At 38.3% G+C, this 15,510-nt stretch overlaps 1 protein-coding gene across 1 annotated transcript in view; it reads right to left on the bottom strand.

Moving 5' to 3' along the window:
* The window catches only part of pknox2 (pbx/knotted 1 homeobox 2), a 164,474-nt gene that overhangs the window by 60,588 nt on the left and 88,376 nt on the right, over nt 1-15,510 (bottom strand). Inside the window, exon 3 of the mRNA XM_020920652.2 lies at nt 2,565-2,671. Within this exon, the coding sequence (XP_020776311.1) occupies nt 2,565-2,651 (87 nt within the window). The 5' untranslated portion in view covers nt 2,652-2,671. The remainder of the gene's footprint in view (nt 1-2,564; nt 2,672-15,510) is intronic.

Raw genomic sequence — 15,510 nt, 5'->3', positions numbered from 1 at the left:
GAGAACTTTATATCACGATATTTTGGATATTGTTACGTCTCTAAATAGGGCATTAATTAATCGTTCTTAAAGACTGTTGCTATTGTGCTTGTCTCTGCTCGGTAGTTATAATCTGTCACCCGTGGATCATTATTTTAGAATTTGGACATTTTAAACTGCAATATTGATCCAAGATGACTTTATAAAAGAAACAAGTCTGCTGACTTCCAAGTTAGAAAACTGTGGCGCCCAACGGGAGCTGACGTCGGCGTAAAAATTGGTGTAGCTGTCAGCACCTACTATGGATAACTGCACATCATGCTAGCGGGTACAGTCTTTTTTTGACTATGCGACACTGCCATATCTTTGGTTAAGAAAATAAAATTAGAGAATCAAGTAAGAACAGAGCAGTGAGTGTGTGCTAGTGGTGGTTGAAGCAGTGATGTCTTGAACATAGGAGAATAAATATTGCTCAAAAATGCATGAAATGTAAATGTTAATCTGTAGAGGTCCAGATTTCACTCATAGTAAGAATGAGCATTTCACAAGGTTAACACTCTAAACACCTGAAACTGAATATCTGCAAAATGGAAAAATTGTATGTTATGAAGAGGATTATGGATCCCTTATGTAAATTATGCTCTTTAAATTACATTGGGACATTTAAACATATGTTTTGGGATTTCTGGAGACTAGTTTCACGTAAAATGTGTTATGTTATTTGATGTAATAGTGCCCTGTTCACTGGATGCGTTGATCTTAAATAATCTATCACATGTTAAACTTAAAGTGGCCAAGAGAAGGATTTTGTTATCAGGCCTAGGGGTGTACAAAAATATTGAAATATCGATATATCGTATCGTTTAATGAGACGATACAGTATTGATATCGTGGGCTGCTGTATCGATGTATCAAAAGGATATTTTTTGGTATTTTTTACTAAATAATTTTGTTACAGCACTACAGATTTGTTGATTGTTTAGTGGAAAGAAACTCGTTCATGCAACACATTTGACATTTTCACTGTTTTGGTAATTTAAATGGGCGTGTTTCATATTTTAACAAAGACTTTTAGTATCACAGTCATGATATAGCCTTTATTTTTACTGAACTGTATCGAGATATGTATCGTATCGTAGCCTATGTATCGAGGTATGTATCGTATTGGTAACTTCTTAATGATCCACAGCCCTAATCAGGCCTTATGGCAGCAAAGAAAATGGTGGCCACACGCTGGAAGTCGCACATTGTTTATCTATTCATGCTTGGACATCAATGTTTTTGGATATAGCCCAACTAGAACTCTCTATAGCCCGGGTACAGAGGGCCAAAAGTGACATTATTACCCTATAGTATATTTTCATTAAACGTCTCCAGCAACTTTGTAGCAGACCTTTGCTTGGGGGTCCGGTCAAGTGGTAACGGAGGGAAACAGGGGCAGATTTTTTTACATTCAAACAGCTCTTATTCAGAAACTAGAGGGACTATTGAAATAAGTAAGGTATCAGAATGTAGGAAAGAGTTAACACTCCAACAGGGTAAAGTTAAACCTGCGATATTCTTTCAAGTTGTTGACAAAAAATTAAAAAACTCATGTTGGTAACGGAGGGAATGAAATATGCAGCACTTTTCGGGCAATAAATACAAACAGCGATGACTAGCGGTTCTCACTTACATATCCTTAACAAACTGGTTTGAATATTTGCTTCATATAGTTTTCTACCATATAGTACAAGATTAGGTTGAAAAACCTCTTACTTTTTGAATAATGAGATTTTTTATTAAGAAAGGTCATGGTAACGGAGGGAAAAGTAACAGAGGGAAAATTGTGTAAGCAAGTAGAAGGTGCAGGATTTTGCATAATTTGTCAGCTTTTTTCTTCCGAATACTTTAATATTACTTCAAAATGAAAGGTAACTATTTCTATAAAATATGTCAGTCCTTCCAAGCTAATTTTTATCATTTTAAATATTTTTTTTTTGAAAAATCATGTACCTTCATCAACAGTTCAAAGATCGAATAACACAAGATATGATGAAATACATCCATTTATTTACATGATTTGCAGGTCTTTGAAATTTGGGAAATAATTTTTGTTCCATGTTTCATACATGATCTGTTTAAAACATATGTAACTTTAGAACCAAAAATGGTACAGAAAAAAGGTAAACAGTTTCATAAACTAGAGTACATATGTATCTGTTGAATACATTTTTATATCAGATGCATTAACTTGAATTTTTGGCCTTGCTGTTTACTTCTGCCTGACCGGGCCCTTGGGTGAGACTTTGGACTGGGGTGGGAGGCTGTTTTTCTTTTTGTATACAGAAAAAGCTTGAGGATTACAGTAATTGTGAATATGTATATATCGACATGTAAGCTGTACATATGTAATTATATCAAGCATTTCAGAATTTATGAAAGTATAGTCACTGTGATTATTGCTGTAAATCAATAAAAAAAGATATTTGCAAGGTAAATCAGTTTAATGTCACGCTGTACAACATTTAAGCAAAGCAATGGCATCTCTGTGGAGACTAGAAGGTTACATCGTGCACCTTTAAATAGAGTAAAAAGAGTCTGACCTGTTGGCTCTCCTGGTACGATGGTGGAGGAACGCTCTGGGTGGCCATCATTGTCACTGCTGGTGCTGGGGACACATGTTGCATCATGGGAGTGCTTCACATTCAGACTGAGGGAAAACAGAAAGAAAAAAGAAACTATAACACGACTTAGCGTTAGAGAACACTGTCAGTTCTCGTACAGCCACCAGGTGTTGCTGTGATTAAAGAACAAGATCATTATACCATCTTTGTCCAGTCACTTATGAATTTTTGTGCATGTATAATGTATAAATTGTGAGTAGAGTTGGCAGACATATCGCAGAATTGACAATATCGCAATTGTTTTCGAGATATGCAAAGAGAAAATATAATAATCTATAAATTAACTATAAAAATGACCAATAAAACAAAGGGGATAAGACAAAGTGATATTTCTGAATTGAAAATGCAATTTGAACGAACCTGTGCTGTGTGAACGAAGTGCTTTTCTGTTGTTTATGTAGTATGTATGATTATTGTTTCTCTGTTAGCACAAACTTGACATAAAAACGAATCAATCAAATGCAATTTACATAACCCTAAGGCTGAATTTTTTTAAGTACCACAAACAACAAAATATCCTGCTTTATTCTGTATAAAAACAGTTAACTCTGTAGTTTATATCTGTACAAGCGTGCTTGTAAGTTGATCATATTTCAGTCTTTTTGTCAATTCTCGCTTCTCAAACATAAATCGCAAATCTAATCATAAACGCTGTGTTGCCCTTTTGTGGTCCATTCATGTTTTGTCATTAACAGGGATATTTTATTTTCGATTTATCACATTGTTAAAATATCGTCTGAATATCTTTATCAGTGTAATACAAAACTAAATAAGAGATTTTCATTTGTGTAATTGCGAGCCTTCATGCAGAAACTTGACATGTTCTGCAATGGGGCCCTGTACAGAAATCCTTTTACACAGCAGCGGGTTCGTAATGACAGCACAAACAAACCGACTACTTGTTTACCAATTATAGACTGCTATGCCTGTTTGCTAATTACAGCTGCCTCTAAAACAATGCCGTGTACTGGGGTCACCTTGTCTGTGTGTGTCGACTGCGCTGTTACCGACCAATCAAGAGGGCTAATTAAGGCTCTTGTCGCTAGGCTAATTGCTATTGGCCGGGACCCCACCGGGCTGAGGGCTGTACCCTGTGGAACGCCACTGTAACCGCCGCCCCACCCCGACTCAGGAGCTAATTGGCTCAGGGCGAAATTACACACACGACGGCACACGCGCAGACCCCCCATTGACGCCCAACTTATAGGTAAGCACAGCGGGCTGGCTCCGCGTCCCCCGGCTACAAATAACCTATGTGGATAGAAAAGTGACAGAAATTACACGTTTGACCTGGAGGGAACACTCTACTATTTATTAAGCATTTTATTTGTAATTACCTCCCAGGTCCGTTTATATAAAAAAAAGATAATTTCATCTATCTACCAGCTAGCTACCTGCTCGTCTCCAAGGAAATGTCATTCTTTGTGGGAAATATGCCACCGTATGTTTTTATATCTATGTATTTAAAAGGAGATGGCAGGTGAGACCTCTAAACCAGGTTACAGGTCAGATCTGTGGAGGCGCAGGCTCAGTCACAGTAAAAAAAAAACATGTTTTTCAAGGTGTTCTGAAGCAAGACAAACAATGTTAATGAAATAAATGCGAGATAACTTAGTTTAAAGGTCTTACTACAAATAGACTTGAGAAATTTAAAGGGACAGTCCAGAATTTTGGACATAGGACCTCATTTCCTAGTTAGCCAGGGTGCTGGACACATGTGGAGACACTTTTTGAAATATTCCATCATTATCCTGCCACTAAAAACCCACTTACCCACTCCACAAAACACCTGGAGCAAATCTATTATTACACCAGACTGTCGATGTAAATGTCTGTGTTGATAGAATAATGTTTGAAATAAAACTAACCTTGTATCGCATGAATCATCGCATGTTGAGGGACTACTTTCTCAGCAGCAGCAGAATTTTACTTTGCTGGTAAGACAGGTGCTAGGTGATATCAGTCCGCCGCTGCCAAACTTTCTATCAGGAAGTACAACTCACTGCTGCTGCTCAGACATAAATCCTTCAAATGCAAGTTTGGTTTTACTTCTAAAATTATTCTGTTGACACAGACATTTACATCGACAGTCTGGCATAATAATCGATTTGCTTCGGGTGTTTTGTGGAGTGGGTAAGACTGTTTTCAGTGGAAGGCTAACTATGGCCATTGACATGCACTAGCCTAGCACCAGCGAACTCTGCAAATACAAGGACTGGATGTAATATTTTAAAACCTGTCTCCACATGTCTCCAACACTCTGGCTCACTAGGAAATGAGGTCCTATGTCCAAAAATCTGGACTGTCCCTGCCTATATGTCTATATAGGCAGGAACAGTCTATATGCCTATATGTTAGAATGTTGTTACCACACACTTTGTAGCACTTCCTGTATGACCATGTGACATCGCAAGGTGGAACAATATTATACTATTAACATAGATCAGAAAATAGCGCAATATTGTGGAACATTCCAGGCAAGACAATAACATCTCAGTGGAAACAAGCAGGTAGCAAATCCTCCACCAGAAAAGCTACATAGTGAACCTTTAAAGTGGGGAGGAGGTACTGGCAAACAGCTCGATATAACATAGAAAGACGTGTGCAGTCTACAATTATAATGGACTGGTGCACTTGGACCTAATGCTATTGACCCAGAGGAGAGGTCTGATTATGAGCTAGTGGCATGGAACTGGAACATCTGAAAAAAATCTTTGTTACTTATTACTTCTACTGCCTTAGGAAATACAGGTGCCTCAAATCCTCCTAAGGAATGTAAAGTAAGTAAGCAATAAGTGGTCCATGGTTAGAAAATAACTCATCACAAACGTCAGAACTGAAGAAGCAGCTTGGATGCGACACGTATTTGACCAAAATAAACCTTTGTCCAGTTGACAATTTTCTCTTCTGCAATGCAACCAATCACAAAGTACTGATATTTTGCAGTGACATTACGCTGGGGGTGTTCTACATGTACCTCTATGATGGAATGTTTGGATGTTACCATGAAAATACGATGCTCACAGTAGCAAACACTGTCAAAAAAGGTTTTAAAAAATTTAAAAGTCAAGGTAAAACAGGAGCAAGGTCATATTTCAAGCTTAAGGACTAAGAAAAAAATACAAAAAATGTTACATTTGGAGATACTTCAGTTCAGATTACAGGCATTAAACCACAAAACTACCCTTTAGATGAAACAAGAGTATTGTTATTTAAAAAAGCATGGACCAACCAATGGATTAACAACTGACAATTTCCCTTATATTCAAGCACGATCATTAGAGATAGAAGCTCCTAAAATGATTGCAACAGAAGGTATCACACAAACTTCCATTGCAACATCTCAAAGTTATAAAGAATATGACAATGTAACTTATTCCACTCAGATGTAGAATCTCTTACTCTTTTTTCCCATGACGACACAAAATAAAGTTCTCTGCTAGTATCTCATCTCCTGAGTCTAGCACCCCAGGCAAATTTTCTGAAACAAAAGAAGTATGAAGGAACACCACTGGGAAAGACCTTTACGCAACAGAACAGCAACTAAACCAGAGCTACCAAAAATGTGATTTTAAAAGACCTGTATCTGATTTCTTCCATGTATTTAAGCATAATTTGTTTTGCCCCAGTACGAGGGATGCACCGATCCATCTTTTTCAGTTCCAGTGCCAATGGCGATAGTGTTGCTTTACGTATCTGCCGCTACCCGATATCAATATGCAGTATATATTCGATATATTCGTATCAGTATCGTATCGGTGCATCTCTACCCGGTAAAGATATATTGGATAAGCAACTCTTGAGGTCAAAATAAGATGACTGTGTACTGTTTTATTGTCCGATAATCAGAATGTGTGCACTTAGCATCCTAGTGAGTACAGTGACAGCAAAACTCCACTATGGTCTGTTGTGGAAAGCGAATCACTGGGCCATTGCACTGCATAAACTAAAATCTAGCCAACTTAAGATGACTGGGATTAAGAAAGGTTTATCATGATTTAAGTAAAGTTCACTTGACAAGTAAAATTGTCTACCAATGGAACAAGACTTTTTGTACCTGAAATATTAAAATATTCTCATTCATCATCCGATTTCACTTTGTTTCACTTCGTAGAAACCATCTGACCTCGCAAATTTGTTTGCTCGACGATACGCTGGTACTTTTCATCATTTAACCAATCGCTGTTATTTGCTCGTGACACATGTAATGCGGCTCTAACGGAGCTAACTGGTATATTAAGCTTTTTCCAAATCCCGTAGGAAGAAGGGCAATAACGTCTTTCCCCTTGATGAAATTCACCAAACATTCTCTTTATTCTGGCTTTAAATCCTCGATCTCGGGAATCGTTGACAACACTGAATATATGACTCTTCGCTGATTGGCTGGTACCCAAACTTGCACTTCCGGGGTTTTTGCCAACCGTCTGGTGTATTCCGATTCTTGACCGAGTCGCTGGAGAGAAATGAAAGTGAGTGGAGGCACTAGGTGGCGCGAGCTTGGCTATGAAAATATAGCTCACGCTAACAAAACTTTTTGCACTTAAATATAGAAAACAAAATGTAATGTTGCTTGAAATAAGAAAAACACTTATTCCACTGGTACATCTACTCAAATCAAGTCAAATGTTCTTAATTTAAGTAATTTTAAATTTGATTTCTGCAGTGTGTAAACTGTTAAAAATGAACTAGTTCTGTTTTTTCACTTTTAAAAATCGCACACAGCACCTTTAAATGCTGGGTTTAGTTTCATCAACAAGGTCTAATTTGGGGGGTTTAGTTGTGAATTTGCATGTTTTATCTTGTCACGCTGCTTTTGCCTAAGTATTCAGCGCTGCATAATGCTCTGTTTGTGTGCGAGGCTTGTTTGTGAGTCTGGGCGAGTCATTTTGTGTACTGATTGCGTCTTCTGCTTTCTGTTCTCATTCCAACTGGTATCAGCTGAAAGGCATCTCCTCTGTTATCAGCGCTCATTTTAATTGCAAATGCAGGGAGCGTGTTAGTGATTAAATGGAAAATTGCACATTAATTGATGAGACTGAAGATAAAGCAATTCCAATTACCGCCACAGTATTTTAGGCGGCCTCTCCAGTTTCGCCATCCCTCGAAGGAACCAGTCACCAAGCGCCGAGTTTGTGGGGGCAATCATGCGTCTAAAAATATACACCAAAACATGAACGCAGATGCACGCCGTAGCCCGGCTGTTGGAGCGAGGATGTATTTACAAGAATACAAGATGTGTCCGGAAAGTAATGAGAATTTATTTTGGATTTATTTATTGCTACGTTTTGGTTTTAGGTCCGTAGCTACAAATACTATACTGACTTATCGTTTAATATGTGAAAGCTGGAACAATATATTTCCTGAACAAGTTCTTTGCAATAATGGGCAGAGTTTAGAGATTTTCATGTAATAAGGTTTGAGCTGCATAGAGAATCCCAAGTCTTGCCATTGACTTAACTTTAATCGTTAATAACAAAAATAACTAGATTAGAACAATTTCAATGTCTTGGTTGAGAAAACCCCACAATCCTGATTAAGGTTTTTGCAACTTTTTCATATTCTATAAAGATAAAGATTTATTTCTGAATATGTCTGTGAGGTGACAGTGGTACAGTGGTTAGAGCAGTGGTCCCACAACTTGAAGGTCAGAGGCTGATATCCTACTCGGACCAAGTTCTGCCACCCACTAGGGATGTAACAATAACAGAAATATCGTGATATCGTAACATCAAAAGTCTCACAATATTATCATGGGCTGTCACAATATATTAAATCACAAGTTTCTTTGCTTAAATGCATGGTTTTATAGAAGCAACAGCTTGTAAACATAAGGAACTACATATCCCATGATTCATTTCAGTGCAAACAACATGAAGAAATGTTTTTTACTTGAATTCTTGGGATAATGGCAAAAATAATTCACACCAAAATCTTTTCAAGGTATTTTAAAAGCAAAAAAGTTTCCTATCTCCAAAATATCGCAATAAATATCGTACCGTGACAGGCATATCGTGATAATATCGTAAGGAGAGATTTGGATATCGTTACATCCCTATCACCCACATATTACCTAGTATGAAAGTGGTGTGAGGGTGAATGGTGATGGTTGGAGGGGCTGATGACACTGGTTGGTTTTGCTTCTGTCAGTTTGCCCCGGGACAGCTGCGGCTACAGTAGTAGTTTACCACCACGTAGTGGTGAGGCTTTGGCCAACCTGTATTACAAAGATAAGGCATCATCATCAAAAGTTTCCAGGTTTGCAATAAAGGACAATACAAAGGAGGGAAGTACATTGTCAATGAATCTTGGCGGTAAATGTTGTAGTCACAAATTGAATATACTTTCTCTCATCAAATAAAGTAAAATAAATACATAATTAACTACAGGAAAGCAAGGAAAAAATGCGTTTATAGATGCACTTCAAATTCCATAAATCCGTTTTTAGAAGCTAGTTTTTCATTACAAATAACTCTTAACTCTAATAACTCTAATTCCCAAAACCATGTGTTAAGATTGACCACGAGACTGCTCCTCTCTGTGAACTTTCCAAAGGTGTGGGTTGACGCGGTGTATTCTACCGTTCATTTTTTTGGACAAATGGCATGTTTTCTTCCCCAACAAAGGCCAGAGAATGATTACAGCAGTTCATAATGCATTTCAATTGAAAAGTGCCTGTAGTCGCAATCAAAATTCAAAAGCAAGCACAAAATGGGAAAAATGAGAAGTAGGCATAAAATTATTCCACCAAACATCAAAGGCTTGGGTTGAATTTGGATTTGAGGCAGTTGTGCTCTTTCATCGGATTCGGCGCTTCCTTTTCAACATTCAATTTTCCGACAATTCTGTGGCATAGAATGGGGACAGTGGCGTATTGATGTAAGGTTAGTGTGTGGCATAGAGTGGTTTCACCCTTGGTTTAGTCTCGCCATTGAAATGTAAAATATATCTGGTCGCATATAAGTCTACAGCATTTCCACTGCTGGGGTTACTGTATAGCTGAAGAAGTGAATACAAGAATTTTACCTTACATTTTGATCTGTACCATTATATAAATAAACATGTTCAAGTCTGTGGTTTTATTGAATGTCATGTTTGTTTGTTCACCTTTTTACCTTAAGGTGCTAAATGTTACAGTTATTTATTTCTACATTTGGTTCTCAAGGTTATTATCCAATCAGAGAGCTGGATGAGCCTGCTTTGAGTTGTCAGTTTCTACAGTTGTGACTGGAACATGTTTTGAATTACAAAACAGAACCGCTAAAAGGAGCACAACATTGAGGGTTCATTACCTACCTGACTCCTTGAAGGTATTTGACAAAAATGTTCCACAGTATGGCATTAAACCTATCTACTTTGCACTTATTCAATGACATGTTTAATTGCTTTAAAAATACCTTAAAAACATTTTACATGCATTTTTACTGTAAGTGGGGTCGCCTCTCTACAGATCTAATATGTAACTTGGCCGGATGGCACCATCTGCTTGTTTCCATGGAGACAGATAGGTGAAAAACCATGAAGTGGAACCATAGACTGTATAAAAAAAGTGGACTTGGCGAGTGTGATGTCACCCAAAGCGTTCAGTGCCACTCAAATAAGGCTCACGGTTACAGGAGTGAATCTGTAGCCAGGCTCTATGTTATAAATAGGATTTTTTTTTGACGGACAAAATAGCGAAAAAAAAAATTCAGGATCATGTAAAGTGGGTTAATATGGACATCTTAAGGCCAAAATGACGAGGCTCACTGCAGCAGTTACAGGGAGGGCGACAAGATCCAAACGTAAATCAATTGGAACCAGAGTCAGAAGGAGCCGGAAGAAACTCCTGGCACACTTCCTGTTTGGCACGAAGCGGCTAGTGTGTTCACTATGTCCACTCATATATACGGCCTATGAGTGGAACAAAAAGAGTTTGCCACCTGCTTCTCTCCATGGAGATGATATTGCTTTGTCTGGAATGTACCGGTATGGAATTCAGCGTATCCATCTTGCTTTTACTGTGGGTTAACATGGGTATTTATTTACCTAAAAATTTGCATTCTTACTGTCAGTGGGCTCGCCTTTCCACAGATCTGACATGTAACCTGGTCCTGTGGCATCACCTTCTGTCTCTATAGACATAAAAAAATTTTAATGCCACTCTTCAAAACATTCCAGGCTACATCTCCATGGAGAGAAGCAGGTGACGGACCCTTCACCAAAGGTCCTATATTATGCAAGGTGAAGTGTTTGTGCGTTAAAGATGTGTGAATTAAACAAAACACATCTCCAGCTCCAGGTCTGTTTTTGATGAGGAAACAACATCATAGCATAGACCAGAAAATAGTGTAATACGCCCATATAATGTGCTCTTTAAAATCACTCAGAAATAGACAGGGAAAAAAAAAGATCCACAGTACACCTTTAAACTGGGCAACAATTCAGATCTCCCAACACTTCCAAATGGACTGCAAGAAGCGAAGTGCGATGGCTGCCACTCGTTGCACAGCATGGATAATGGTCTGTGGGACTATGTGTAAAAACTGAAAAATATGTCGGCGAATTGGCACTTTGATGTGATTGAGTCTGTCAACTGTGACGTGCACTGTACAGCAGGGGCCCGGGCTCCTCTCTCCCCCACGCGCTCAAGATGTTTGATGGGATATTTTGAAAACTCTTGGCTTTTTTCAGTGTTTTGCTTGTGTTTTAGTACCCTCCAACTTTTCCGTTTTGGTTCAGCCCCACTGTTCTCGTTATTAGCATTATTTCCAGACAAAGAGAAAGCAAAAGGTTGGGGGAACTTTATACAACCAGCCTAGCATGGTGTAGTAGACAGTTAGCAGCTAATAAAATCCTAAATGTTGGACCAAAGTAAGTTTTTAGCACCTGATAAAGTTAGGTATTTGTTAAGTAAAGTCAAATGTAATTCTTCGGTTGGTTTAGAAATGCAGTATCAAGAATTGCGTAAAATGTTCAAGACAAATGACAATTGCAGACTGAAACTACAAAGAACAAAATGTCTAACATGTCTTTTTTAGAGAAAATCTTGTATTTGCTGTTTGTACCTCTACAAAAATGCATAGGATTGTTTATCGGATTAGTTTATCAGTTCAGATTTCAGATTTCTCAAATGTTCTTGGGATTATTTACAATGTGCACTCTGAACAGAATACATTTTTTAAAGCTTAAATCGGAAATCTTATCGCAATCGCGTCAGAAAAATTAGATTCTTTTCTAAAATTATGGAGCTCTAGCTAATAAACTGTGATTTGAATGTAGAAGACGGTATGAATTATATCTCTTAGACTAATTAACATATTGTTGAAGACAGTAGAATAGTCTATAGTGTAATGCTGTGTGTAAAAATATGCTCCTTTTTATTTCCTACAGAAAAAAATCTTTATGGTATGAAGATAAAATTAATAAATTCAGTCATTTGATCAAGATATTTTACAATATAGCATGAAAACACCCACACGATTTGCGAAAAATAGACTTCGGCTGATGGAAAGTGAGCCTGTAAATAAAAACTTTGATATAAACACAATTTTACAAGAACAATAGTGCTAGGCCTGTACAACTTGACTAGTTATCTAATCCGATTCTCATCATTCTTAAGCCTTCCATAAATAATATCTGGTGCATATTCATGAAACTGCACCTCCTATCTTTACACTCAGGGCTAGATATAAATCAGCTCTCCAAGTGTGGGAAGCGTGACAGATTGTGGCACTTTTAACCCATTCAGATACCTGATCCAATCTCACATGGAGACGAGGACCGGTGGAACAGCCTGCTGGGGAGAGAGAGACAGTTCTGGAGATGCTGTCATTTGCACAGCATCGAAATCTCATTTAATCTGTCCTGTTTGGGTTTGTTGGTTAAGAGGTTGACCTGCAGACGCAATGAATAACATTTGGAAGTGGCTCTGTCACCTTGGTCAGATATTATGCATCTTGACGCGCTGCAGAGAGGATGATGAATAAATAAATCAGGTGTTTTTGAATATGAGTAGGATCTAATCATGGCCTTATTGTCGAGCCTGATTTACAATGCAAACACCAGGAGGCGAGGCCTTGATGGCGTTGAGTAAAATGGAGGAGAGAAGGGCAGAATGGTAATGAGATTCAGATAGATGAATAGGGGAAAAAAGGGGGGGGGGGGGATTGGGAGGGGGAGGGTTTGGGTACACAAATGTGTCCCAAAATCGGAAAATGCACAGAGTTTGTAATGCAAACATCACCACGTGCTAACACAATATATTAACCCACAAATGTTGGAAAACACAGCAACACTCCGAATGGTGTCATCTCACAGGTCTGAGTACAAACGTAAGCATTTAGACTGTTATTGTTTTCTTTTTTAAATAGTTCAAATGTGACTTTACTGATGTTGTACATAATTATTGTTATATTATTATTTTCTAATTGGGTATACCATCATTTATAAAGTGTGCATATGTACAAAATTGTGACGTATGTGACTTTCTACTTTACATTTGTGATCTAGAGAAAGACAACTTGATGTACAAATGAGTGGTCTGGTTCAAAAACTCTGAACTGTGAGTCAGGGTTTTCAGAGACACGGGAAGTCAGTAAGTTTGTGGATCCTCGTTTTTTGTCCATACGTACATTTTTTGTAATTCTCTGTATAGTTTTATAAATGACTGAGACCCCAACTCAACTCAACTAATATTACTGGTATTATAAGGATTTACATGGACCACAGCATGAAGAAGAAAATATTTTTTTAACTAACTGCAATATTATTTTCAAGATGCATAGTTTGAATAAGCACAACACTGTATTATAAACTGCTGTAATCCTTGGCTCTATTAACAAATCATAAATGCGTGATTCAGATTGCTAACAACACAGCACGCCAGCACAACATAACGGCAGACAAACGCAAAGTCGAGACAGATTCCTCTGCTCCGACCGATGTCATCCTGAGGGCAGTATCTCCCGCACTCTCTCACCCCCACAGCACAAATACCACTCAAAGGCCCTGGCGCGTACACAGCCGCCGGCAAAGATAGTCTCGGCAGTGGTCTTAGGGCTGCAAATCCCCCGCAGGCTAAAAACGGCTACGCATTTTACTGTAGCCAGGACCCCGGACCACATTCCCAGACCACCTCATTAACCCGAGCCGGCAGCCCACCCTCCGCCAAGCACTCCGCACTTACCATTCATGTTATCATTTATTCATCCACTCTTGTTGATTGGACTCATCCTCGCCTGCCACATGGATACAGGAGGCTAGCTGAAGGACGGGGCTAGTGTCTTGTGTCTTGTGGTAGACATTGTTAAAATTTGAGTCGAGATGGTGCTGGAAAAGCTGAGATATGGTGGAGTTTTTGGTCTCCTGAGTTGATGGAGATAAGTTTGGATGTGATTTCTCCATGTCTCGACGCAATACGGACAATTGTTGCGAAAGTATTGGAGAGGGGGTCCAGACAAGATGGTTGGTGGTTAAATAAAATGTACAAAAGAATAAGTTAGTGCGGCTTGGGTGGTCTCCATGCCTTGTGCATTCTGATTTAGGAATGAAGCTTGGATATACAAGTATTACAGCTATTAGACAAGGGAAAACATGGAATATAGGGAATAAGCAATGGGAATTTCATGGTTGAAATATTGACCATTGGAAGACATAAATAATTAAAAATACGCTGGTAATTGCATGTAAAACCTACAGCGTTATGATACATTTACATGGCCCAAGCAGTGGTTATTTAATATAAATATTGTTAGTTGGGATAAAACATCACTGCACTGCTACACACGAGTGCAGACACTGAAAATGACTTATATGTACTTATAAGTACTAGCGAACAGATTCAAACTGACATGTTATAGGTAATAGTAAGTTAGGGTGGGGTCTTTACTGTACATTTAGCAGTGTCTCGCCAGGTTTAACATGTGCAAGGTGAATTCAGTCGGTGTCAGATCATTAAGACGAGGATTTTTATTATTCAACACGTCGTGATTTGCATCCTCAATGTCAACGTGCCATTTCATTAAGAGCCCTGCTTCTTTGACGTGGGCTGTTCTTGCTCATTTACCAGGCTCACTTTACTTCAAATGTCCTCCCCACTCGTCCTTATCAATTTCCAATGACATTTTATGCTTGGATTTTAAATCTATAACCTTTGCAGTTTATTCTTCTACACTGAAGTTCTTAATGAATGTCCTTCACATATTCAAATATGGCCCAGAGCCATAATGAAGACACTAGGAGCTCCCCTGGGCACGGCACTTTGCGAGATTCTCAGCTTTTCTTTCCAACTGATGACAATGGCGTCAGCGCACCAATCCGACTGCAACTCCTCTATTCTTTGTGCTTATGCTAATGCTTGTTTGGATATTACACATTCAGCTTTGATTGTGTTTCTTCCTGCTTTTAAAAATTAGATTACAGTCTTAAGTTAAATGGAGAATAGTGGAGTAGTAGAACATTTTTGTAACTCCCTCGGGACTAGTGTTTTGCATGCAAATAACCTGATTAGCATAGCTAAAAGCCTTTATTATAATGAGGTGAGTTTTTAAAGAAGAGGCTAAACAAAAATGAATAGACATTTGTGCTGCATACAAATGAATGTTCATGCCGTTTACAAGGTTCCTCATGTGAACCTTTTTGTCCAGGTTAATATCAACGAGAGAAGAATGAGAGAAGTCAAGTCACGAAGACGCTCATACTGTTTTATCTTTGGTGAAAGAATAGATTTAATCTTTTTAAAGTCATTTCTACATATTTCACTAATCTGGATATAGTTATATTTTCCATCTCAGTTATTATCATATTTATGTGATCTAACACAAAGTGCCTGAAGCCTTTTTCAGCTGCTATTGTCCACCAGTTGCACATTGTTGAATGACACTAACAA

The sequence above is a fragment of the Boleophthalmus pectinirostris genome, unplaced genomic scaffold (assembly GCF_026225935.1).
Source record: "Boleophthalmus pectinirostris isolate CB_2022bp ecotype Guang Dong unplaced genomic scaffold, ASM2622593v1 HiC_scaffold_12, whole genome shotgun sequence".
NCBI lineage: Eukaryota > Metazoa > Chordata > Actinopteri > Gobiiformes > Gobiidae > Boleophthalmus > Boleophthalmus pectinirostris.
The sequence above is the reverse complement of the archived record's forward strand: the minus strand, read 5'-3'. Positions and strand labels throughout refer to the sequence as shown.